This window comes from Clinocottus analis, unplaced genomic scaffold (genome assembly GCF_023055335.1).
Source record: "Clinocottus analis isolate CAN_PGR_092001 unplaced genomic scaffold, fCliAna1.0.p SCAF_6, whole genome shotgun sequence".
Lineage (NCBI taxonomy): Eukaryota > Metazoa > Chordata > Actinopteri > Perciformes > Cottidae > Clinocottus > Clinocottus analis.
Genome location: NW_027176218.1, coordinates 17,395,196 through 17,422,731, shown reverse-complemented (window position 1 = coordinate 17,422,731; position 27,536 = coordinate 17,395,196). Strand labels below are relative to the sequence as shown.

Here is a 27,536-nt window from a genome sequence, read left to right as displayed (position 1 = left end):
TTTAATATCGTGTTTGGGTTACACAATGGTGTTTCAGTCTTCAGTCTATAATGCTGTACTCACACCAGCAAAAGTAAATGATAGTTTAGACTCAACCCCATCTGTCGCCGTTTCCTCCAGGTACCACGGTGATGACAATGACGGCACTCGACGCAGACGACCCCAGCACGGACAACGCAGCACTGCGCTACATCATCGTCAGGCAGTCGCCGGACAAACCGTCCCCGAACATGTTCTACATCGACGCGGAAAGAGGCGACATTGTCACCGTCATCTCCCACAAGTTACTTGACAGAGAGGTGGGTCGACTTGTGTGTGTATGCGTGTGTGTGCGTGTGTGTGTGTGTGTGTGTGTGTCTGTTGCGTCACACTGTTCCAAGTGGAACCCTATTTTCACAAGCCTTACACGTGTCGCTGCCATTTTTGTGGTACATCTCTGCTCTCACAACATGTCATCAATGCTGCCAGTGAGTAGAGTGAAAAATGTGTGTGTGTGTGTGTGTGTGTGTGTGTGTGTGTGTGTGTGTTTGTGTTTGTGTGTGTGTGCATGTCTGCCTTTGTGAGATGAAGCATCGGTGCATTCCAATGAGCGGGCGCAGAAGCCAGATGAGAGTCTCTCCATTTCCCCGTCTAACCGGAGCGAGACAACGGGATGATTGCTTTTTCAGCAGTGTGACGAATGCCAGAACATCGATTGGGTTCGCTGGTGGAAGAGGAATATTAGCTGTTGTCAGACACTTAGCGCATAGTTTAATTGAGGTGATACACACTCATCCGCCGGCTCTGGTGGTGTCCAACAAGCCCGGCTGAAAACCTCCCATCCGGAACTGCTGGAACCACGGTGGCTAACCGCTCTGATGAGCCGCTCCCCGAGCTACAGTAAACTGTTTGATAGAGGTGTAATTGATTAAAAGTACGGTAGTGAAATGAGATGTAGTGTAATCAATGCAGTGAGCACTGTTGGTGCTGCTTTTCTGAGGCGATTGAGAGATTGAATATTTCAAAGAGATGTCTGCTTGTCTTTCTTCTCTGGGATAGTGGGCCCTTTGAAGAATATAATTTCAAGGATTTTTCAAAAGATCCATGCAAAGAAAAAAACAAAAACAAGAGCAGTATTTCTTCATCCGTGGGCAGCCAAGATGTGTTATAACCACTAACAGGCTAGTGTAAAGTAGGCACACACAGACAAATTGTCAGCCTTTTTGTGGCCTCAATAAATCTCTGATCACTTTATTCTCCAGTCAATAAACCCTTAGTTATTAATAAGTCCTTCAAAGTCAACAAGACCTGAGACCCAAGTCATTGGTCTCTGTCTGTGGGCAGAATCATATTGGAGTCAAGTTTGATTATTTCATTCACACAGTTGATTTAATGAGCACCTTAGGTAGCGGCCACACTGAGTTTGTCCGGATGCATCACTTTCAGTTGATTCCCATCAGGAGCTGTCTGGACAGAGCTGATTGCCCACCTGTTCCTGTCAGACTTCTATCTGTTTTGATACACAGATATAGAGAGGTTTTCATATTACCCGTTTAACCTGTTGGAGCCAGGCAGGAGTTTGAGGCAGACTGACTGTTCTACACTGATTTGACAGATTTACTTAAAGCTGTATGAAGCCTTCTGTGAATTCAGAAGGGGTTGTGTAAAGTATGATAACTTTAAAGTAATGTCACTTTGTCAAGGGGACAGAGGAAGGACCCAAAAGCCATGAATAGTTGAAATAATATTTATTCAAAAAAAAAAAGGAAAAATTTCCCCAAAAACAGTGGCGAAACAGGACCAGAGACAGGACGAGACAGGATACACAATATCACACAGTATGAGGAGACACGAGACAAATGGGGTTTGAATACAAGAGGGAGGTAACGAGAAACAGGTGGACACAATGAGGAATCCACAATCAGGAACCAGGTCGACAGACAATCCCAGACAATTACCAGCGCAGGAAGTGCAGAGACACAGGGGACACAAGACTACAAAATAAAACAGGAAACAAAACTCAAACCATGACACACTTGTGAAGTTAGTGTGGCTCAAGACGTGTTAAAATAAAAAAATCAGGGGTTGTAAAGTTGGGTGGACTTAGTGAAAAACATTAATCTTTTGCTTTATGAAGTATTACTGCTGTTACAAAGACCTCCCTGACATTAATGTTTTTCCTCTGCTGCGCCAACTCATTTGTGTTCTAACACAACTCAAAACACACAAATCTTTCATTGAAAAATCCCTTTTAAAGTATGTGGCCACCAAACAGCTGCAGAAGCCTGAAGCGCCATGTTGTCTTTATGTTGTATCTACAAGTATCTGTCCCCCCTCAAACCGCCATAATTTATTAGTGTGCTGGATTTTTTTCAAACATGTCCTTTGGGATTTTAGCAGTAGTCCAGCCGCATTGCAGCATCTCTTTAAAAAAAATAGAGGAAAAAGTAATACTTCTTCAGTCAGCAGATGGAAGTGCAGAAGGCATAAGTTCTAAACTGTCCTCATCGAGGTCTGGAGAGATTTAAGCACAGCCACTTCAGCACATTCTCATAAATATGGCTCCGGCATGTATCATATCCATTCCATCTGTCATGCACCACTATATATATATTTTTGGGGGGGGAGACAGCATGTCCAGCATATGTGTGCAGTATATGTTTGACAGAGAGAGACCGAGCGAGATTGACACGCCAAAACAAAGACGAAGAAAGAAAAAGCGAGAGATGACCAATTTTTTACCCACCCCTTGTCCAGCTAATTTAGGTGGAGCTATGAATGTGTTTGGATCGACGTCTCACCTTCTCTGGTGAAGCAGAAAGCAATCACATTGAAATCACTTTGATTTCACATTTCATTTTTTCTCCCTGGTGTAAAATCCAGTCTTCATATGTACATTTGCTCCACCGCTCTGTGTTTTTCTCCCCACTGACACACGGAACTGTTGGATCAATGGTAGGGTCGGCTGTCATTTTTGACATTGAATACTGCTGGAGGGGGAGGGAAGAGGCCAAAAGACAAAGTTACTATCTGAATACACATAAAACATACTTACTAATCACCTGGACGCTGTTCAAAGAAATCAATCTGCTTTCACAAAATTGTCTGCCTTCACATGTTATCTCCTATCATCTGAAAGTGTCTGCCGATGTTGCTGGGCTGTGCAGTCTAGCTACCACATGAAAGCACACGCCTGTACTACACTCACTGGATTTAACAGGTGCCAGAGCCAAGATGGGGAGAATTTCGATTGCCTCTCAACACGCCGACAGCGAGTCGGCATCCCATAGCTGGAGGATGGATGCTCGGGCACAGTCGCATGCGAGCTAACCAACGGGGCACACCCACATCTATGTAAACAAAGAAGGAGAAGCTCTGATAACAGCACACACACAGGGAGAGTGACTTTTTGTCAAAATGTAGAATTGGATCCGAAAAGTCAATATACCGATAGACATCTGATTGGCATTGTGGCGGAAATCTCTCGCCAACAGGCCACCCCTGTGCAAAAGCAAGCGTGTGGCAACTTGACAGCGGCCGTGTGTGAGGTGTTATGTTATCTTTCTGAAAGATAGGAGGGAATTATGTTTGTTCAAGCTTACATTAACAAATATGTTTATTTAAGCTCTGACAAATAATGTCTTCAGCCTCTTTCACTATAGAGGCTGAAGACACCTGTGCGTTTTGGTCATCCCTCCTCAAATCTCCTACTGCATGATACGGCAAGCCTAATCCCAAGAACTCAGCTGGCTGAATTATCAGTCAAGTCCTAGTTCTCTCAACGAACTTTATTGCACCACTTCACATTCACACAGCCCTACCGCACTACATCCTTTTTAGAGGTGATGTGGCGATGTGAATCAGATCAGAAGTGAGGAGAACTGGCAAGATGGAGGCATGCATACAGGGAGCACAGTACATGTCCCTGTGGTCTCGAAAATAACAAGTCTCCTCTGAATTCTCTCCCGTCTCGTCATGTGACTTGTATACAGTAACTTGTAACCAGCATGAAACTTCAAATGAACACGTGTACAATCATTCCTATCTTCCGATTTATGCTGCCCTGATGACATGATGAATACCAATTTACCAGCACACAGACACACGCGAATAGATGCATGCCGTCGCGTCGAGACGAGAATTGGGCGTTATAAGAGGCAATAGCACACACTAAGTGAGAAAAATCAAAGTGGAGTGCTGAGGTTATTGGCTTGAACTCCATGCAGAATATATTTAAAGCTACTACAGAGATAGAGTGATCACATTTCCTGGTCATGAGCACAGACATCTGCCGATGCCACGCACACACACACACACACACACACACACACACACACACACGCACAGCAATCTTTGTGATCTATTTCAGTCTATGGACTGTCTGTGTGCAGGCAGCCTGTAACCAGAGAGGACAGACTGCTAATGGCAGTGTGACTTTCTGACTCTCTAATGCTCTCTGGCCAATCTGGGAGCTGTCACTGCTAAGGATAGCCAATCGATGGAGTCGGCCGACCCCTCCATCCCCTTCCATGTTCTACAAAGGTGAATTACATGAAGATAAAATGGATGTGTGTGTGTGTGAGTTGGGGGTGGGAGGACCTGAATGTTTCTCTTCCTGCAAGTTCAGTTTTTTGTTTACTCCCTTCCGTCTGCGGAGATACGTTGTGAGTGCTTGTTAAATCCATTTTTCCTCTGTCAGACAGAAAGCACATCTCAACAACCAATACACTACATGTTTTTTATTTGTATTCATTGTTAGTTTTTAGGTTGTTTTTTTTACCTAAAGGTGACCATCAGATTGAAAAGCAGTGTTTAATAATCATTATAGGATGAGTCACAAGATAAAAAAAAATTGCACCTGAAAATGATATTCTGACAAAAGTGCTATTCTTGGCTCCGTTTTGCTGTTTACGTACAAAATGACCAGGATGGGCTGCATTCTTTGCTGAGGTACACACATCATCGTCAGCAGTGTATTAAGGACTTACCTGCAGTTTAAATGTGTTTCCTTTACATCACCTGCTCTGTTATGCTTAACGGGTAGAAATACAGATTGACAGGTAGATAGATGGATGTGCACAATTATCTCTGATCAGAGGTGTACTATGTAATGGTGGATGTCAGTAAAGTGACCCAGTGTTTGTTTAGTGCGACCTTGGCAGTGTGCTTCCTGACAGTGTTTGGCTGATAAGAAAGCTTATCCTGTCTAATGGCTTATTTGGCTCAGTGGCCCGTGTGGCTACATGCCTGCGCCCTTTGATGAATGACAACCGAAGGTTCCTGTGCTGTGGAAAAGCGGACTGATTTTCTCGGCTTACACTGTTGTTCTTCTTCCTCCCTTTATTTTTTTTCCACCTCTCGTTGCGCCTGTCCCTTGCATTGTCTTCTCACTGATTTTCATTGTGTTTTATTTTCTCTCTTTGTCTCCCTGTTTCACTGTCTATCGTTTGTTTCTGTCAGCCTCGCCTCCCGTTCTCTGTCAACACTTCACTTTGGACATCCAATTACTCGCAGGTCATAGCATAGTGATTCCATTCAGAGCAGCGCCATTCAGCACGGGCCTCAAACAGCCATTCAAATTACATCCTCGGCTGCCTTCAGAGTTGCCGCTCTGCAAAATGTTGTTTTCAAACATTTCTCGGGGCACCACCTAATCTGATCCCCCAAACATAATTGAATGTCAGTCGTCACATAAAGATGCTTTCCTCTCTTCAATTAGCGTCTCGTTTCCTGGCGTCGCAGCAACGAGACAAAGCAGACAGAAAGATATTTACTCCTCCCAGGTAGAGGCCTGAGAGAGTTATTATATTATGTCATTTATATGCAAATCATACAGCACGGGGAACACATTGATAAGATTTCATTACAGCAGATCTGATGTGCACTTCAGTTTATAAACTTCCTTTCATCCCCCTATTATGATCTGTAGATTGGAAAGGTGCGAGTAGATGAGGTGGATGGTGAGAGATGCTGGCAAGTGTGGACAGAGTTAGGAGGCCGAGAAGACTCGAAGAGTGGATCAGGAGAAAAGAGGCGTGGCAAGCCGGTGTGAAGAGGTGCCTGTGAGGTGGCCGACTGGAAGCACGAACGATCAGAGAGAGAGAGTGAAGTGCCGGTGCGACGTCTGCTAAGCCTCCAGTCTCCAGCTTCATGGAGAAGTGGGACTCGAGAAAGTTTGTGGGTAAAGAGACGGTCGCAGGATGGATTATCATTTTTAGCGACAGCGGAGGGATTTTTATTCACAGCAACAACAAAGTAGCCGAGGCACTTTGTATTCCCTGCCCAGCAAGATGTCTTTTCAACCATGTCTGTAGTCACAAGCTCCAGAGTTGTGTGGAAGTCATTTTAAAGATACAGTGGTGTGTATCTGCCAGAACTGAGAGCACTGAGACCTTCAGTATATAAATGAACTACAGCGTGTGTGTATAAATGAACTACAACCAGTGTGGACTACAAGTAGTGTGAAATATATTCATAGGTCTTTCTACCCTTCAGAAAAGGTTGATACAAACTATTTTTCTATACTCTGTTGCTTCCAGTACAAAATGGCTGCGAAGTTATATCATGCTTTAGTTTGGACCTTAAACTGATCAATTTGCTGATGATTAACACAATGATCCTGAGATTCATTTGCATTTCTCTTTTAATTTGGCTTGTCTGTGTGTGTGTGTGGGGGGGGGGGGTGTGTGTTGTTATCTTTCTCACTCGCTGCTAAAGTGAATTGAGTTAAGGACTATGTTAAGACATATTAAGATAATCCTGAAGAAGACAAGGTTTACATTACACAAAGAAACGTTCACAGTAAGTAACATGTTGACATATGAGATTGTCTTTTTGTGTAGGACTTATTATTAACATTAAAGGCATTGAATGTTTAATTTGTTAGGGTTCCGCTCCAGGCATTTTTTTAAGACATAAACTGTGCTTTGAATATTAGTTTGGCTTATACAGTATTTCCACAAAAAATAAAATGAATACCTCATTGAAAAATCTTAATATGGCATCTACTCCTTCTCTCTCAGAGAAAAATCCAGACTCTATGAATGTGCAAATAAGTTTAATTTTTCTTTTCATTTTGTGTAATCTTTAAAAACAGTTACTGCATTCATATGTAGAATCTGTAAGATTGTGGTTTCAAAAGCGCTCTGGTTTCCCTTTCTTCTTGAAGTGGTGTTGTCTAATCACGTTTGAGCAGGCTTTGGTTGAATGATTGAACTTTTTAATTGGTTTAATATGTACTTGTTAACTGCCGTGTACGTCCCCTGTCGACTCCAAATCCAGTCTCGCAAGTTGCTAATCAGACTGTAAACAATAAGCAGCAAATCTTGGCCTGCATATCCGCTGGCTATAAGAGAAACCCAATGATGAACAACAACCTCCCTTCTTTCTCTCACATTGCGCTGCTCATTGTGCTGCTCATTGCGCAGATTGACCACTGCCATTGATTGGCTAACTATTCCTCTTTATTCAAAAGGATTCTGAGGGCCCTCCGCTATGCATTCAGCATATATTGCAGCCAGCGCTGACGCTCGGGTTCATGGAGCGTTCGTTATTCAGTTCAGCCGGACGGCGCTCCTTTAAACATACTGCAGATGATGGCTTTAACGCAGAAAAGAAGTCCAGTAAAAGAAAGTGAAACACTTGAGTACATTACCAAGAGATCCCATTATAAAGACTGTTACTGCAGTGTCTCCTTCTGTGATGGCCAGTAGCCAGCGTTCTGGCAGCTGTAATCAATACAGTGCAGTTGGTCTGAACCCAAGCACCTCACGCTCTCTTGTTCTTCCTTAAAATGAACAAGGTGGACACCGTTCACAGGCATTGATGAAATACGGTCCTCCTGCCTTTCTTATTCCATCTGAATCCCTCCTCCTCCTCCTCCTCCTCCTCCACTTCCTCTTCCTCCTCCTCCTCACCCCTTCTCGCACCCTCTTCTATCATGCCTCTGTCCAGTTGCATTAGTGAGGAAATGAGATTCCCCCTAATTAATTAGATCTCTGAGTGCTAAAGATGAAGATTACATCCCAATGAAGGTTAGAGGTGTCAATCACAGTTTTTTTTTTAAGCAGTGCATTCCTCCAGACAAATTGAGTCTCCTGGGCATTGTGGGTAAAAGTGTGTGTTGTTAATCTTTTTTTTTTTTTTTTCCTTTGCTTTAATTGAGTCTCACTGACAGAAGTCAATGAAAGCCTGAGACCAGAGAGAACAACAAGGTAGATGCTCAGTTGGAATGAAATGGAAATAAGAAGAAGAAAGGTGAAAAATGTGATCGTTAAAACACTAAGAGGATGAAACAACGGGGGGAATTAGGCAGAACAAATTTGGTAATAGAATGAAAGAATTAAGAGAGATGTTGCAGTCAGAGAGACATTATTCCGTGATTACTGTTAGAAGAAATGGTTCTTTACACATCAGGATTATAACTTTCCAAAATGTATTGTACAATTCAATCGTTGCCAATTTGATAGGTCTGTAAGGGAGTGGAAGGAGAAAGAAAAATATGCTTCATGGATTTAGTCAATTTATGAGTTAAAATCATTTTTCATTCCCCGTCTTTTAACTTTCTGTTCTAAATCATTTAGACCTTGCAGTCTAAGCACAGCCTCCCCTCCCCCCCTTTACTTTTGTACTGATACACTCTAACAGGCATGCGACCACAGTTCCGCTCCTAATTTGTCTCCAGTGCTCAGCAGTCAGCAGGTGAAGAGGTAAAGGAGGTGAAGAGGTAAAGGAGGTGAAGAGGTAAAGGAGATGAAGAGGTAAAGGGGCTGAAGAGGTCTCACGCTGTCCGTCATTGTTCTGGCGGTGCCGCCTTCCTGCCTCTCTATTTCAGCACAATAACTTTATAGCCATATCTGTCATTTACTCGTAAAATTGAAAACAAATTACGATTTGGTATGAGAATATATATTGAAAAAATCACTCACCAACACGCACTAACACGCACCAAACGGACAGACGGCAGCTACAGTATGTCAACGAAGCACGGAGAAGCTGTGGTTCTAACTTACACAGCGTGACTTTATTTTCTCCTCAGGTCCACATTACTCCACTGTACATGTAAACTAACTTGGCAAACATTGGTTTGCTGCTTTATTATTTATTATTGACCGTGTATAGGTTTTTTGTGTATGAATATTTGCTCTGAACCTTCACAATTTACCCAAATGTGACTAATGTTTCTTTGGAGAGAGATTTCTGTGCTTAAAACAACAATAATATTGTTCATTTGTGAGCAATTACAATTACAGCTAAATCTGCCTCGTGGTTTGCCAGAGCTCAGTGAGTTCCTGCTGTGTACATTCAGTAACCTGCCTGGCATCATAGAGTGCTCTAATGACTTTTCAAACATCCATTATGTATGTCCATGTGGCACAGCTGTAGAGACACTGCAGCAACACAATCTGTTCAAAGCCGAAAACTTAAGAAGCTGGCAGATGATGGAAAAGTTTGTTCTGTCAAGCCAATTGCTTCTCATCAAGCTGTGATTAAAGAATTAGGTCTGTGGAGATGCTGTGCTGAAGAATACATGAATAGTTCTGTAATCTCCTGAAAGGGACAGTCCCGCAATTTTACACATAACATTGTTGTTTTCATCACAACCGTATGTGATCATTTTTTAATAATGTCTTCTGTGAAATTCAACCGTGGGTATAACATCGAGGTTATCTTGGGTCGGGCTTAAGGACGACAAATTTTAAGCGAAAGCCTGCATTACAAACTGTTGAGGGGATTAAAACAGGTAAAAGATGTTTACTAGTAAGGAATGGTCTATCCTATACATCCTTTGTTGCTTCAATCTTGACAATTCTTTTCAAAATATATATTGTGAAACAACCAATTGTATGGATACTACATTGCTGGATCCCTCTAAACTCATGTGCCGCTGCCTCACACCTTATTTTCCTTTCGGATTTTCCAGATTTTTTTATTTGAAATCGGATGCTACTCACTAAAAGCACAGCCTTTATTTCTGCTCCAACTTCTTCATGTCATTTCCCAGTCACAGAGAGTGGAATAATTATAATATTAAATAATGAATTTTTGCTCAGTGAGATAGTGAATAATTAACCGTAAAAAGTGAGGAGGAAGAGTCCATAATAACGATAGGCAATAATAATCCTGAGTAATTATTGTGCTCCATCCAAAAGTGCTGTTTGTCTCTAAACTGCTACTTTGAATGATTTCCTACTCGTTCCTAAAAACAAACAAATCTTAAATGGCAAAGGATGGAACATATACAATATTGGCTTGTTCTAATTACTATGCACACCGAAACAAAACAACACCCAAGACCTTTTTAAAATGCAGAAGTAATCTACGAGAATGGAGAGTTCTGACTTTCCCTGTGTCCTAAGGAGGTATTGAAAGGGCAGCGGAGAGAAGGAGGGAGGAAAGGACAGGAGGGTGAGACCTGAGAATAGAGAGATGAAGGAGAGTGACAAGCAGACTGAGGCATGCAGGTGGAGGGCGGAATAATTAGGGTGAGACAACTCATGCTGCTCGGAGGGAAACGTCCATGCTAAGTGGAAGTGAGGGCTAGAGGAATGTCAGGGAGGTCCTGGTGATGGTCATTAGGCGGAGAGCTTCAACTATTTCACCTCCCTCTTGATCGCTTTCTCCCTCACTTCTGCCTCTCTCTCTCTCTCTCTGTCCTCTCCCTCCCTTCCTCCCTCACTCCGGCGGTCTCATTCTTCACAAGACTTCCCTCTGCTGTCTGCCCTCGCTCCTTCTCTTTCATCCCTCATTTTTTTTTTCAGCATCCTCATTGACCTGAGGATAAGGCGTATTTGTCAACAGCTCTTACTCTCCCCCTACAATAGCCCTGTAGGCGAGAATTAATTTGACCCTGTCTCCATGAGAAAGTGCATTGATTGGAAAAGTGCATTGTTGTGTGCTCAGTATTGTTTTTATTGTTCTCGTTTCCACGCCACTTTCTCTTTGCTGATGAAATTCGGCAAGGTTCATTGTCCCTGCTTAAGCAGACACAATGCTACCGGCGGGCCTATCTCTCTTTGGTTGGCCATAGCCGCAGTGTACAGGTGCCCCCGAATAGCTATCTGCAGCCCTCCCTCCTTCGTAAATTTTACTGATATTTTGGTAACTTCAATAGTCAAATAGGGAGTCAAACCTTCTTTCCTGCCATTTTCCATTTCCAATTTCTCTCTCTCTCTCTCTCTCTCTCTCTCTCTCTCTCTCTCTCTCTCTCTCTCTCTCTCTCTCTCTTTACGATTCCCCCTGGACAATCATACAAAAAAAGAATCATTGGCTCGTTCTATCTTAGATGTCTACTTGCAATGTTTTCAGTGGAATCCCACAGGAAACTTCAGATGACTCCGAAATAACACTACAAAATCTGTGTGGCACATAAATAGATAGCGAGAGATCAATATCGACTGTCAGCTGCATTGTTGTAGTTTTTATTTTGGGCATCTCTGTATTGTGAAAGGATGCCTGAACTGACCCAATCATACTCTTTTTATTCTTCTACAAAAAACTATGGAAATGTTCTTTTCTTTGAATATATACAAGTACGAGGATACGATGTGCCATAAGGATATCATTTCTTGATTCCTTAGCTAACTCTTTCCCCTCTTTCAAATTAGTGTTGCTAAGCTAAGCAGCTGCTTGCTCTAGCTACATATTGACTGTACATATTTGAGAGTGATTAAATCCTCCCATCTAACTCCATGCAAAGAAGCTAATAAGCATATTTCCCAATGTGTTGAACACTTCCTTTAATGACTCGTGATGGCACTTCTTCCATGCTCTCTTTCTTGTTGCACGCTTCAAACCCTATGCGTTGTATGTTGCGTTGCATTGGTGGGCGCATTATGAGAAATAATTACAATGGGCTAACATTGGGGCATTTTGAATAGACGTACTGGCATCTGTTCAAAGGGCAAGTGAGACTCTCTCATCTCTCTGAAATGTGGAGATAGTCGGCCCATCCCGTGGCTCGCCGCGCTTGTGGCGCAACAAAGCGCCATGTGAGACAGTCACCACGGAAACTTCTTCTGAAGTTTGTTCAGTGGAATAGAGTCAATATTTTTTTTTTTTTTGGTACAATATAGGGACAGAGGTTTGTGTGGAGGCATCGTCCAGCTGTGATGCAGCGGCTCTTGGCTCTGGCAGTGACCTGCATGGATGAATGTTTGCCTGATAAGTCCTGTGGCCTCTGGGCCACAACGATAACAGCAGCACCCTGGTAGAGGAAAGGAGAACACGTGTCACCCACACACCTAAAACAAACACACACACACACACACACACACACACACACACACACACCATTCAATTACCTGGACAAACATCTGTAGCCCCTTTTTATTAAACAGAGAAAGTGGTAGAAATTATGTATGTGTTATCGATGACCTTGAAAAGATCAAATTAAGCAATTTTGTTTTGTATATTTTTCATGATTTCATCAAATAGCCTTTTGTTTGAAATAGGGTGGTAAAAGCTCACCTGATAGCTTGTTGTACTGCATCTACTAAAGCAGACACATTCGGTAACTTGCTGACCTCCAGCTTGTTTGCTCTCTGGCTCTCAAACTCAGTTTGCAATCACCAGAGAATCTTTTGTTTTTGTCAATTTCATCTGAATTCATTGACTTCTCTGTGAAGTTTTGAAATGTACTCTACATGGGAGTCCCAAATACCTCATGCACCGAGTTAATATTGCTATGACTTACATTGACATTAAAAATAACATATTAACCTTTCAGTAAAATACATTCTTTTAGCAAATTAATCACATTATTATTATTTTTAAAACACTGCTACCATGTCATAAACAAGCTACAACAACAGTGACGCTGCGTTCTTACCAAACACACTCATGCTGTTTATTTTAGGAAAATAAATTATGTATTAACTTCATTCTTGTATCAAGTGACCACCTGAAGAATGATATGTCTCTATAAAATCTAGGCCACAGGGAAAACAGAATGTGCCGTACTTCAATGACGGCAGCTTCCAGTTAAGGGATGCACAATGTTGACAAAGTTTCATTCAACAGAAATTAGATTATATGCATTTAGATGATACTATATAATTAACCCTGAGATGAAGTGTGGCTAGAAGAGTCAAAGGCGTTGAGTGCAGTTAAAACTTGAAGTTTTCATTTACACTCCAATAATCGATCATGAAAACGTGGCTCGTATCAGTCCCTGTTCTTTTTGATGAATGAGGAAAGATTCTTTGGGACAAAAAACAGATCTCATGTAGCCAATGATGTTAACACATATGTATTATGAAAGTAGGCAGCATAGACACATTAAGCTGGAATTACTGTACATCTCCTCAAAGTGTCAGGTCTGTGACAATACAACCGGCTGGGTTTTGCTCTGGCATCGTGGCATTTTTGTCACTTCTCTTTTTCTTCTCTTGCCTGTCTGTTTTACTGAAGTGGGAGGAGAGGCTTGAAGGGAAGTGTGTCTTCAACGATCAAACAGTGCAGTTTAATTTTGGTGTCAAGGATTATGGAGATTTGAACAGAACCTATTCAAAAGCTTACATACTCTTTGTGGATGATGTGTTGGCCAATTTGACTTTGATATAAATCCCTCTAAGAGAAAAAAGAAACTTGCATTTTTCATTTCAACTATATAATACACATGTAGGTGCCGTATGAGGAAGTGTCAACCAATATTGAGCTGTAAGTGCAGTATAAGTAAGCTGCAAAACTGTGGAGGCAGTTGACTCGCGCCTGAGGTAGGAAGCAGGTGTATAACCCGCTACTTCAGTCTAACTAACGCTCAGAATCATTACTCACACTCGGCAGCAGTTCTCCTCCCAAACTCCTGCAGTAATGCATTAATACAGACGGATAGGACACCCGGTTTTTATGGTAAATAATCTTAACAATGACTTCATTGCAATAGACAAGATAAGTTGTTGAATAAACTGCACAAATACAATAAGCACCATGTAGAATGTTTGGTCATCAGCAGTAAAAAGGGCGAAATCAGAAGAATCTGGATTATTTCTTTCTGTAAAACCCATAATAAAGTTACTAATTACAACGGATACAATCAACTGAAGTCATTGCACACAAGATTGTCATTGATCTTCATACAAGTGCGACTATGCCAAACAATTTGCGTACTGTCTTAGAAACTTAATGGGCAAATTAAGCTTGCAGCAGGATGTGGTGTTGGCTGCAATAGCTCTAATTAAGTAACAGACAAGCCTCATTGTGTCCAATCAACCTGAACTCATTAGAAAGTTCTTTTTTACTTCCTCTGCACTGTAGGAGGGATTATTATTTGTCATTTGGATGAAGATGTTATCGAAGTTGAGGAGAGGTTGGGGGTTGGGAATGAGAAAGGTAGGAAGCAGCCCTATGAAAAAACGGACTAAAAGAAAGAAAACAATGCATTTAATAGTGTAATACTGAGTGAAATCACATGAAGTCTGCAAGCATGCAGCAGCACAGATGTCTTACAGAGAGACCGCTCTCAATGTTGCCCAGGACGTGGACACAATTGGAGTCTAGTGATACTCACAGTATAGGTGCAGGCAGGCCCTGCAACCTATTATTGTGTAGAATCATCCACAATCCAATTGGAAAGTCTCTGTTTTGACACGATTTACCCTTCTTACAACCCTGAGAGCAAACAAAAGATTTGTCAGTTTTACGTAATTGACAGTGGCCTCCACGTACGCCTTGAGTGCTTGAACCGGGTACAGAGGAATGACGTTTGAAAAAGACTCTCTAAAGTTGCGAGTCAAATTGACCTACTACACTCTTCCTCAATTGATTCCTTAAAGATAAAGGGAACAGATCGCATGATGACACTAGGATTTTGACGAGGCTGTGATCTTAACTGGATTAGAATAAAACTGTATTTTGATGAATGCATTTCAGAAGCTCAGGACTTTTTATTGTTGGCAGGATTTAAGACAAAGAAAAAGACAATATTTAGTTTGATGTGCTGTGCCATCATGTCTACAATTGCATAATGATGCTCCTTGAAGAGATGGACAGAGGATTTTAGAGACACATACCGTCACATATTGTAAGCATGCAACCAGCGTGGGAAGTTAACGTAAGAGTTATTCAGCAGTTTTATAAGAGGATGAAACGTATTGTTAAAAATGATTGGCCAAATAAAATAGCAAGGCTAAAGTACCTCTTCAGTGCTGTTCTGCTCAATTAGTTCATTTTAGAGTGTGATGGTGCCTACAATCTTATTTTTATTCAGCCTTTTTTTATTTAGACTTTGTGTAACACATCTCCAGCTCAGCCCCTCAGTTTTGACCTTGCATCATTCCAGTCTCTCATATTCATTGTTTGTTGTGGTGAAAAGCACAAGCTGCTCCGCTTTCAAAGATTCAAAGTAATACTTAAGAACAATCTACTGTATTTAAACAGGCAAGCAAATTCTTACGCAATTAGAATGTGTTTGAGATGACAATAAAAACAACAAAAAAAAGAACAAAAATTAATCCCTTGGATTGCCTTTTTTCCCACAGTACCGGCAGTAGAGCTGGCTCCCTCTTTCTTAGCCTTGATTATAATCACAGCACTCCACTTACAGGGTTAAAGTCCTAAGGCTGGAGCTAATTTAGAGCAGTGTGATTCTGAATATTGATGAGTCAGATTGCCAGTGGTTGGTGAGAATCAATCCAGTTGAAGAATGGCAGTGCCGGAGCTGCTGTGGCCAAGTCGTTGTGCTGCTTCTTAGAAGGCAGACGTGAGGAGCCTTCCTAAATACCTATCTGCGTGCATCTGTATTCCCTGCCTGGCACCCAGCAGATGCTGATGGACCCGCTGTGTTGGCCAGATTTACATATTGGTGAATCCAAACAGGTGCATGTGAAATAAAGCGTGGCAGGTCAACAGCTCGTTGTCGACAACGTACTGCTTAAAGGGACAACTATCAAAGAAATGGACTACAAACTTGGGCTCATATCAAGTGTGTGTCCATCATTGTTAAAAGCCTGACACCAATGGAGGCACTATAACATTGATTATGTGTGTTACTAGGGGACTTTACAGGCTATTAGAAAAATCGTAAGCCCATATGCTCGCCGTGACCAAAGTCATTTTATGTGCTTCGAGCAGGTGACGCCGTGCGTGTCCTTTCGCAGCGCAGGCCAAGCCGGATTTGTCCCAACCTCACATGTTTGTGTGTGTGTCTCAAGAAAGAAGCAGTTTCATTAGACTCTCAGAAGGGGTCCTGGTCCCATACAGCTGGGCTAGCGAAGTCTCAGTGCAAACACTAGCATACAAATTGAGCTCCGTTTTGATACTTGCACCCAAGATTTGAAGCCACTAATCTGCTCATCATTTACTTGTTTTATTACCAGGAGGCATAATGATTACTTGGCAAGAGTTGAGAGGCTTTCTATTTGGCCATTTCTCCCTTGAATAAAAATTCTTTGTATAATTATTGCAGTCTCATTTTTTTTCTCGCTTCAAGCACATGTTAATGAAATGATCGTTTTTCTTTTTTGTTTGGGTCCTTATTTGCTATCCTTTTTTGTCTGTTTCGTGTGTATTAGTTTAATCACTACTAGAAGACACACCTATCCTCTCACATGCAATAATGATTTATTCTAAAAGACATACATATGTGTCATTGAACTAAATGAACATAAAGGAATTGTGGGTGATATATATGCAGTGCACACAGCATAACTTTCATTCATGACCCGTTTATGTTTTACATTTTAATCTTCTGTGAGGTGCACACATTGTAAACTTACGTCTGCATTTCGACGGGCTTTCTAAGTGTCACATTTAAACCGTAAAATGGATTGTTTTTTCTGACGACAGTGTTGTGCACAATCTGCTTTGGACCTTTTCTGACAACTGGAAGTACTAAACCAACATAAATCCACATTGACCACTTAGCTGAGATAATGACAGATTCTATCAGTATGTCATTCATTAGGATGACTTCCGATGTTTTCACTGACTTGTACCATGAATTTGCATGTGTTTATGCAAGGAAATAGAGCGGAATGAGATGCCCGCATTAGTATGCATGAGCCTCATTAAATATGCACTCATCAACTCTACTTTTTTATTTGGATTCCCTTTGCAGTTGTGCAAATCACTGGTAATCAACTGTGGTGACATTTCCCAGCAATTATAAGCAAGCTGTCCCCGTTGCAGCAGGCGCTGGGGACGGATCACTCCATTTCTACCCCCAAGTGCCACAGTGACAACATATCACTCCCCTGAGAGATGAGGACATTTCATGTGAGCAAAGACGGGACAAATAATGTTTTCACAGTGGAGAGGATCATTAGCTCCAAATAATTTGTTAGAAAAGAGTGGGCAAGTCACTGGTGACTGAAATTTCCTCGAAAAGAACCCTGACATGCTGCAATTGTTACTCAAATAGATGAAAAGTTCAGTAGAGAAAATGTATTTGAGCAATCCTGCCAAAGAACTGCAAGGGTGACTTTATTTCAAAGGGAGTCAAGTCAATCCAGTAACAAAAGTAATTATTCTCTTGTGTAGAAATGTATTTTTTGTTATTTTGTGTTTTTTATTTTTTATTAACTGTATAACAGTTTCACAATTCAACAGAGATGCTCATCAAACAGATATATATATATATATATATATATATATATATATATATATATATATATATATATATATATATATATATATATTCCTAATGTTTAGTATCTACATTCCACAAATGAGTACCTACACTAATTAATTTCAAAGTTTCTACAACACTCATCGTACAAAATTACATCAGGACATTGTTGCTCTTAAAAGAAAGTGCTATCTTATGAAGGGGTGATGCAACACACAGAGGAGGAAGAGGAGGAGAGGGAGGAGAAGAAGAACATAGAGAATAGGGGAATATAAGGATGACTTTAGGAGCCAGTCTTGCTGTCAGTAATCAAAAGATAAAATCAGAAATTCCTCAGAAAGTTGTGCACTCACTTCATGAAACACATTCTACCACCATTGTGTATACATTAAAATGTATTTATGATGTGTTTTATATTTATAATGCCCAGTATATGTATACATGATAGGTGTGTGTGTGTGTGTGTGCGTGTGTATTTATACACTCGTCTCTGAGCCGGTGCTTTTTTTCTTTTCCCTATTGAAAACAACCTCCTTGGAGAGACGTGCTGAAACAGACTTCAGTCGACAGACAGACTTAAGCTCTCAGTATGTGGTCCTGCCACTGTATACCTTCTACCCTGATGAAAGAGGGCTTCAGTAGTGTGGAGAAGACAAAAAAGCAAACGGCACGCTCCCTCGATGCCGAGCTGCACATTAAAAGCTTCCCCCTTTTGTGATGCAAGTGCAATATGGCTGTAATGTTATGCGGTGGTTCGGAAAGCACATATAGGCCTACCACAACTATGTATGTTACAATACACGTCTTGAAACTATATGAATAATATTCTGACGATCACATACACGCAGGTTTGTCACTCGATGTGCTCACCTCCATGCCAGTGCTTTGCTTTGGAAGAAAACAACTCTGCAGTGCTGCTGAAACAATGATGCAACACGGTGCGATACATTAGGGCTGCCCCCATAATATTAATTTTACAAAAACTAAGCACATCACAACCGCACATGACAACACATGCAGTTTCTCCTGGTGTGACCCCTTACAGTACATATGAAAACGCCTAAAGATCAGGTAACAAATGCATTCATTCACTCAAGCTGCATGTTTCTTTTTGCTCCATCTCATGTGCCAAGTGACGGTCAGACAGACCAGGGTGCACATTTTCAGGAAGTCAATTGAACCCAAAGTTTTCCTCCACACGGAGTTAGCAAACAGTTCGAGGCATCGAACGTTTTTTTTTTTTTTTAAAGGAGCACAGACTGCCACAAGCGCAAGGAGAACTGCACTGTTTTGTTTATATAAGCATTTTCACTTCCGAAGCATACAGCACACAGTAAGTACTCCAGATTGGTCACAATCGTAGGTTGGCAGAGATGTCTGTGCCTCCGCTTTGAGTAGCTGTCAATGTCAATATGAGCCTGTCAAACAGAGCATCAGTGAATTAGTTCAGAGGTTCAATCAAACCTGAGTAATGCGACAGGCATCTCTTTCTTTGCAAATTGTCTGGAAGCTTATAGTTTCAGCATGGCACCAGACTCATCAGTCAAGTCTTATGGAAATCCCTTTGTCAACTTGATTAGAGCCTCTGATGTGTGCCTTGGTTTAGTTTTTAAACTCATTGTTCATTCAGAGGGACGCTGTGGCTGAGCAACTGTATGTTTTGGGGATTGTCTGCTTAAGTCAGTTTCAGCAAAATGTGTATACTGTGCGCTTGTTGCACCTCAGCTTTACCCAGGCGTTGCTCCTGTGCCTGGATTTGGAGTCGTACCATTCTAAAGTGGATAGATGAGTGGGATGGTCAGATTAGCTATGTCGTGTGTGAAATGAATTGTGATTTGAATTGTCAAGTTGATTTTTTAAATTCATTCCATCGTTGTTTCATCGATTCTAAACCGATGGTCCAACGGAGCAATTATTAATTACACTTGATCATATATCTAGCCATTATGTTCACAACAAATAGCAAGTGTGGGGTTTGATTGGCTGTCGATAAAGAACACTTCAAGAATGCAATGAAAGAAATATAGATCCCAAAATGAACCAGAACGTATTTAATAAATCACTCGCAATTAGAATTGCCCTTTGGCCAGTTCAGGTCAATATTTTCCAAAGGTAACATCTTCATAGCTAAAGGTTCCCTCTTTGTGTTGCCCCGCACTGTGTTCATTGCTGTGTGAAGGCAAAGGTTTTATCACTCGTACTCACAGAACCGCAGTGCTCCCACAGAAAGCCTCCAGGGAGTTTCCCTCCATAGCGTAATTCCACCATGTGAGTAGTCGGTGAAGAACATCCAAACATTTCAAGAGTTTGAGCAAACATCTGTTGTCATTCCCTGTTGTGCAATGCAGACAACTCCACATCAGTAGCTGCTACTTGATGTGGAATTGATGTGTGCTACCACTTGTGTTCCTTCCTGTTCCTGGTCCTCAGTCCCATATGGCTCTGTGGGAACACAGCCACACTTAGCTGGGTTTGTTTGTGAAATGTTTCTGGACTTGGATAAAGGAAAAGGCAACCCACCGAGATAAACTCTGTGTGTGTGTGTGTGTGTGTGTGTGTGTGTGTGTGTGTGTGTGTGTGTGTGTGTGTGTGTGTGTGTGTGTGTGTGTGTGTGTGCAGGTGTTCTGTCTGTGTTTTTCTTGGCATGTTTTCTAATGGGCTCACTTAAATTATGTTGGTAGAATAGGTTCTGCAAGCAATTCTCTGTCTACCAGGCGATAAAGAACAAGGTTTTATACTTTTTCCTGTAGTTGTTAATGTAGCTCTCTCTCACACACACACACACACACACACACACACACACACACACACACACACTATATTAAGTTAAGTCAGTTCACCTGATTTCAGATATATGGCCCACAGAAAGAACGAAAAAAAGGTGTATATGATTTAAGAATAAAAGCTATCAGTGCTTAGTTATGGAAATTTGAGGTGTAATTACATTTATATTAGAAATATCTTAAAATCTGGGACTTTTTTCCCTCATTGTCTCTGTGGCAGACTGACAACTATGGACTATCTTGTGATGGTATCCCACCAGCAATCCGATATCATATATGGCCAGGGATGTAAATTCAGGACGCCATTGGCCATTTCCCCATTTTTTCGGTCGAAAGATTTGGCGCCATCGTTTTGATATCAGCTTCATATGGAGCAGTTGTGTACTCCATCCCTTGCGTTGTGTCATTTTTTAAAGACAAGCACACGTGGATTGGTATTGGCTTCAACCAGCAGACACGTGACACGGAGATGACACAATGGCAACGGCCTGGCAAAACAACAGAAACACAACAGCTTCCCATAGCCCAGCTCATGGTAACAGCTCCGGTACTAACAAGGAAACAAACAATTACCTTTAAACACAACCTACAATAATACATTACATGAATGAATGTGCACTTATTTAGCTAGCACAACAGAGCTCAATACAGATCCACCTACCACACAGAAAACGTGTTGCAGACTGGGCAGAACACACGTGGTGCACCGCTCAAGTGCGCAGCAGCCCAGAAGGGGCGGGGCTCTAATGTCTCACAGCACGCGCGTTTCCGTGGCCGGCTGACAAGAAATTGTACTAAAGGACAGTGATGGCAAGTGGAACCATGAACTCCGTTACACATACATATAAGGGTGTGCGACTGATTACAGTAGGATGTGGCAGTTCAAAAGAAACGCAGAAGCTAGACTCTCAGGACTTACTGATAACTGATAACCCCTTTCCCACGTAGGTTTATGTGCGTCGGAGTGAAATGCTGATTATGTTAATGTTTTATGCTATGTTACTGGAAATGAATAAAGACCTGTCTGCCTGTGATTGCCTTACTCATTCGGCGTGAGCAAGGTGCGCCTCTTCTCTCCCCATATAATATATATATATATATATATATATATATATATATATATATATATATATATATATATAGATATAATTTAATTATAAAATAGTTATAACTTTGATTCTTATATATAGTTTTTTAAAATACTTCATTTTTGTAATGTTTTAAAAACCACTCACTTTGGCCAAAGTCAATGGCTAAGATGGGAATGACATGACTGTAGTCATGTAGCCTTGTAATAAATTGAGAAACACCCTCTCTATTTTCTACTCATCTACATAAGTCTGTGTACCTTATGTAGCAGATCAGAGAAACCAATAAGATGAGTCCAGTTATTGATTAATTATCCTACTTGGAGGATGACGAGGAGTACTTGGAAGCGGCGCCCCGGCGGGTTGGCCCCGGCACCTCTCGTCCCCGGTGAATGCCACCCCTGTTTGATCTGCACTAATCTAATTAACACTTTAACAGGAACACCTGGGCTCTTCACTCAAAGATCTGGGTCTGCTGTCGCACACACATGCGCGCACGCACGCGCACGCTTCCCAGATGGGCCTTTGATTGCTCTGATGGTGGCAGGCGCAGGATAGTGATTGCACTTAACTCTCACACTCAGACACACACACATGCACTGCTGCTCACACACACACAAACATGATGTATGTTTTTGCTCTTGGTGTATTGGGTACTTAGTAAGAGGGGACTACTTCAGTCCCCAGTATACATCTAACTGCTCACTAAATGACGCAATTAGACTGTGGTCGGATGCTGCACCTGATTAGATTAGCCCCAGCTTGTGCTTTCTGCTCCAACTCACCGCAGCCCTAAACACAACCTTGACCCCAATTAGCCCCCAAACTCATCAGAGAGCTGAGGGACACCGGTGCTGTATAAGCTTATCATCCTACTACTAATTGGCCTGATGAGGCGGGATGAATATGGTCAACGCTGCCCAACCCAAATCAATATGCTCACTCTTAAAGTAGAGAAAAAAAGGAGGAAAGAGCAGCGAGGTGGTGGTGAGGGAGAGAGGACAGATGTGCATTTTTACTGAGTTTTGTTTTAATGCATCACAATCGCATCAAATAATAATATGTTCTTTTTATTCAGCATTACAGGGTTTTTTATAGTCAATAAAATGTATTCAATATTGCAACCAAACAGACCAACACAGGCGCATGTCATTCCATCCCTGGTTGAGCAAGGAGTACATGCTGTCTCCTTTGTGTTAAAGGAATAATTTGACATTTCGGTAAATAATAGGTCAGCCAGAGAGTAGATGAGAAGATTGATGCCACTCATGTCTGTCCGGTAAATATGTAGCCGGACCCAGCAACCGGCTAGTTTATTATGAGACTGGAAACATTGGGCTCTTATCAACACTTCTGTACATCCATACAAAAAACAATCACTTCAACTCTAATCATGAGTCTATAAATATTAGTTTTACCAAAATGTCAAACTATTCCTGCATTTGCCCCTCGTTGACTCAGAATGACCCGGCCAGTGTCGTAATGTGAAACTATCCTTTTCAGGTTTGACTTATCTTTTAAACGACATTAAACCTTAAAATAGAGCTAAAGAGCATGAACTGAAACATTTCATGGGTGAAGCACAAGTTTGAATAAACCTTCAGTTGAACCAAATCCCACGACACCCCTGTATGCAAATATAAATAGATTTAGATTCTTGACTGCCTAAGTGCTATATGTCTCCCTCTTTACAAGCAACTGACTGCAATATACACAGTGAGATTTAAGTAAAGGATTAAGCATTCAGAAAGGCTTTAAATGTTCAGGTTCAGGTGTTCCACTCACTACAAATGTGTGATTTAAGTACTATTGAAGTTACTTGATCGTTAATGCAAGATGAGTTGGTAACTGTGTCTAAAAAATAAGCAGAGTTACAGCGTCTAATGTTTATGTTGATGACAAAAGGAAACAAAACAGCAGCCCTGAGAATAAAAATACCTCGTTTATGAGAGCAAGACACATTAAAAACTGTTGGACGACAAACAAACAGCTCAGATGTCATTTCTTTCAATGTGTTCGACAACACAACTTGTCAAATGTTGGTGCAGATGGTCTGAAGCAGACGAAAAATGTTGTAAATCAAAAAGAGCACAAACACCAGGGTGGATGATTTATGCGTGGAAATAGCACAAGAGTGCTTGTTTCTTTTCTCACTTCCTCAGTTAAGAGTCAAACATTTTTAAATGTACACATCCTGTCTTTTGTCAACAGCCAAAAGCAAGTGAAAGTCTAATGAGTATGTTTTCCTATCAACACATGCATTCCTCAGTTTAAGGAAAGTTTTACTCAGTCACGGTCTCAGTTTGGTCTTCCAAATGAATTAAAAATGTATTTCTCAGCCAGGCACACAAGCTTGAAGCCCCTGAAGGTAGTTCTTCAGGGAACTCTCCGGTGGGAAGTTCCTCTCAAGGAGCAGCAGAACTATTTGGAGCAAAAGCACCCTTAGAGATAGACAAAAACAGATGCATTACATCTATAGTGCAAAGCTGATCAGCAACACGTTAGCACAAATGGGCAATCATCCAATTTAATTCAATCCACACGTCCATATGAAAAAACATGGCTGTATGCCATATGTTTCTGGCCATGTGGTTCCGGATGATTCCTCCTACGGTGTTTAAATTCCTGATGCTATCCATAATAGCAACTTTGTTCTATTCAGAGTGTTGAGGGACTGGAGACCATCCCAGTATACATTTGGCCTCGGGCAGGAAAATATTCCAGACAGTCAATTTACTGTATATTGCAAGATACTTTCGAGATCAAATCGGACTCTGGCCTGTATGTGGGATTAACATGGCAGAGTTAGCAATTGGCAATTGGTTTGGAGGAGGTGGAGAATTTTATCAGGAAGCCACACCATCTCAGTAAACACGTCATCCTCCACAGGCCCATATCTCAGCATAACACAGACCCTGTACAATGGCCTGGATGTTGCTTTGTTTAGTTGCAAAATCTACAAGAGCTGGTGATAATGATTATAACATAATCGTTGTAAGCATTTCCGGCACCATGTTAAAGTCATGTCTTGAAGAATTCAGGCTGTTCTCATGGCAAACGGAAATTCAACCACATGTGTTTTCAGAAGGAAAGAAAACCAAAGATGAGAAGAAAAAAAAAGACAAACTCTGACCAACAACAGAAAAATCCTGGTAATTGATGTCACAAAAGCTTACATTCGAGGAGTACAAAAAAAGAAAAAGAAAATGAAGAGATGAAATCAGAGGATAGAAGCTAGAGAGAAAAATAGAACTACACAGCACACTTGACAGTCCTTTGAGCTATGGGGGACTTGTTTAACATGAATGTGTGTTGAATTGAAGGGTTTCTCCCCAGCTGAAACATTTGAACTATTCATGTTGTTCTCTGTAGAGCTGGCATGGTAGCCTGACACTTGTTCTCGTAAAGTCCACTCTTTTGTTGTAAAATAAAATAAAGCAGATACACAGTCGTCCTGCCAGAGTGGCTGATTAATTGTATTTTTTGTGTTGCGTATGTTGTGGCTGTACGCAATCGAGATGAGCTACTGTACAACCCGCTGGAGGAAAACATTGCAAACTAGGCTTTAATTCAAACGAGCAATGACACAGTTAGATTCGTTTCGAAAACATTTGCCGAAATAAGAGACATCCAAAAACAGCTCTATTGAAGCAATTAAACAATTTAATCAACACAGATTAGATATATGAACCATACCGACAGGATTCATTTCATTCGTCATGCAAAACTTTAGCTTTACATTTCAGGATTTCAAGAGGTCCTTTTGATTTTATACTTTTTTGGGTTTGTTTATCTCAACTGGACTATTCGTCTAAGAGTCCTTAAACATAAAACATATCACTCTGATCGATACAAACAGGAATAAACAATATTCACACATACAGAACCTTAAAAACCCAACAATTAGCCCTATACATTATACAGCATTACAAAAAACTTTAAAAAGAGAGTACAACAATTGATTCCCTTTGTGCGGCAGATAATATATTATATAACACACCTTTTATACAATACACTAGTCCATCATTAAAGATGTACTATACTACTGATCTATCCAAGATTGGAAATGTGTCTATATCATCTCAACGGCAAGCTACTAGCTCATAGCTAGCTGTGCTAACTTTGCAAACTCTGGCAAAAGTGCTGAGAGAGCTAACAGTCTTCACCTGAGGGGGAACCAGAGGGCTCAGCGCAGAATAAATGTTCCTCATCAAGCTGCTGGCGTTTGTAGCAAAGTATTAATACGAGTATCAAACTGGCCTCAGGGAAAAACGCTTTGATGGACACGACCCCCTTTTTGGTGCCTTTTTCGAGCTTTCATATCATGCCATTGCCATACATTTAGATATAATCTTTACTTTCTAATCTACAGTTTCCTTCCAGTATTTGCTTAAACGGTGTAGCCCTTTCAAAGAAAATACTGATCAGTTTTCATTTCAAACGATGTTTTCTTAACTTGAGGAGATGAGAAACTACAGACTCTATGAATAAAACTTTGCACTGGAATTAAAACCATACAATACTTCTGCAGCACGCCGTCTATTTCTGATCAGTTCTATTTTCATTGCCCCCAGATATATTAAAAGAGATCCTCACCAATTTACCACTTCAAAACTCTTCTGACATTACATTAAGTATAGGGCACAGATAAAAATCTCAGTATGAGTAAGTGAGGAATCAAAATCAATTGATGCAAAATTAGCCGGGATGTTATTTTCTAACTGCAGGCTGAAAGTGGAGCATGTGTTGTGTTTTGAAGCCTCCCACCCACTTGTGCTCAAGCAGGTCATTTTGAAAAGTGGGATTCACTGCTTGGAGTAAAGTTAATGCTTCAAAACCATTAGGCTTTCAGATTGTGCCAAAAAAATACAATGTTGTTTTACTTTGTGGTGTTGCTGTACTGTGATTACTGCCGGCTCACAGAAAAGCCATAGTCTTGCATTCTCTGTTATCAACCTGATACACTGTGGCTGCAAACCTGCCTGTTTGTGTCACTGCACTGATTACTGGACAGTGACTCTATCAGATAAATCCCACTGAATAGCGACAGGAGATAACGTGGAGGAGGATTTGTAGCTTTTGGTAGTTTTACAGCACTGCTCAACAAAATTTGAAAGACATTTAAGATGATTAACTTGTGTCTTTAAGCCTTTAGGGTCTCTTCCTGAATGAACATTTGGAATTGCACTTCTGTCAAATCCTTGAAATTATACTTTAGTCATTTTGGATCTTGGCCCATTTACATATTTAATCTTCCACACAGTAACTTTTTATGCACAAAATGAATTACTTCAGTACCTATTAGTCACAATAGATGCATGAGGGATCTTCCTTTGTCCTTTGAACCATGCATCCCTTTATTTACCTGTTCAGATTTAGTTCAGTTTTAGGGTGCACTATACTTGACTGTACACAGCTCCCCCACGACAAAATTATATTGAAACATCATACGGGAATTTTGTGGGACCATTTCAGAAACTACAACAAGATTTGTATTTAGACATGACATGTCAAGTTGAATGAAGAAGCTACCAATGGTTCTACACTCAACGCGGCTGAAAAAAAAAGATTTGAATGTCAGCAGACTTTCAGCAGTCTTAGTCATTGTTTGAGGGTTTAAACTTTCCCCCATGTTTGTAGTTGATATATAAAATATTCCATCTGTCATTTTTTCTATTCATAATAATGAACACAATGCTAATTGAGACTAGTATTGAATACTGTCCCTTCTAAACCTTTATCATTATATTTTAACAAGCTCACTGTGAACAGCTTCATGTGTTGTCTTCCTTTCTAATCCATATGAACAGATGTGGCATTTAATGCAGCAGGACAAGGCCTTTGTATTGAAAGCGTTCTGGTTTCGGTAGTATTCATGTACTGCATCTGCTCTGTGCCTTCAGACAATGTTTCTGAAAAGCTGTCTTCACACTGCTGCTTCTAATCTGCCGGCTGGAGCGTTACACACCAATACTGAAAGACGATACTATAAAAACATGTCTTGTACTTTGTGATTTTCAACTGAAAAGCTTTCATTTCTTTTCATGCCTTAAATCTATTTCCATCCTTTTACACGCTGAACTATAGTGTATGTTCGGCTCTCAGTGCTGTCAAAAAGCA

The 27,536-nt window shown here is 41.0% G+C and overlaps 1 protein-coding gene across 1 annotated transcript in view; it reads left to right on the top strand.

The window, feature by feature from the left end:
* cdh13 (cadherin 13, H-cadherin (heart)) overlaps positions 1-27,536 on the top strand; it is a 314,444-nt gene that overhangs the window by 210,269 nt on the left and 76,639 nt on the right. Inside the window, exon 8 of the mRNA XM_068603602.1 lies at positions 121-299. Coding sequence (XP_068459703.1) covers positions 121-299 — 179 coding nt within the window. The remainder of the gene's footprint in view (positions 1-120; positions 300-27,536) is intronic.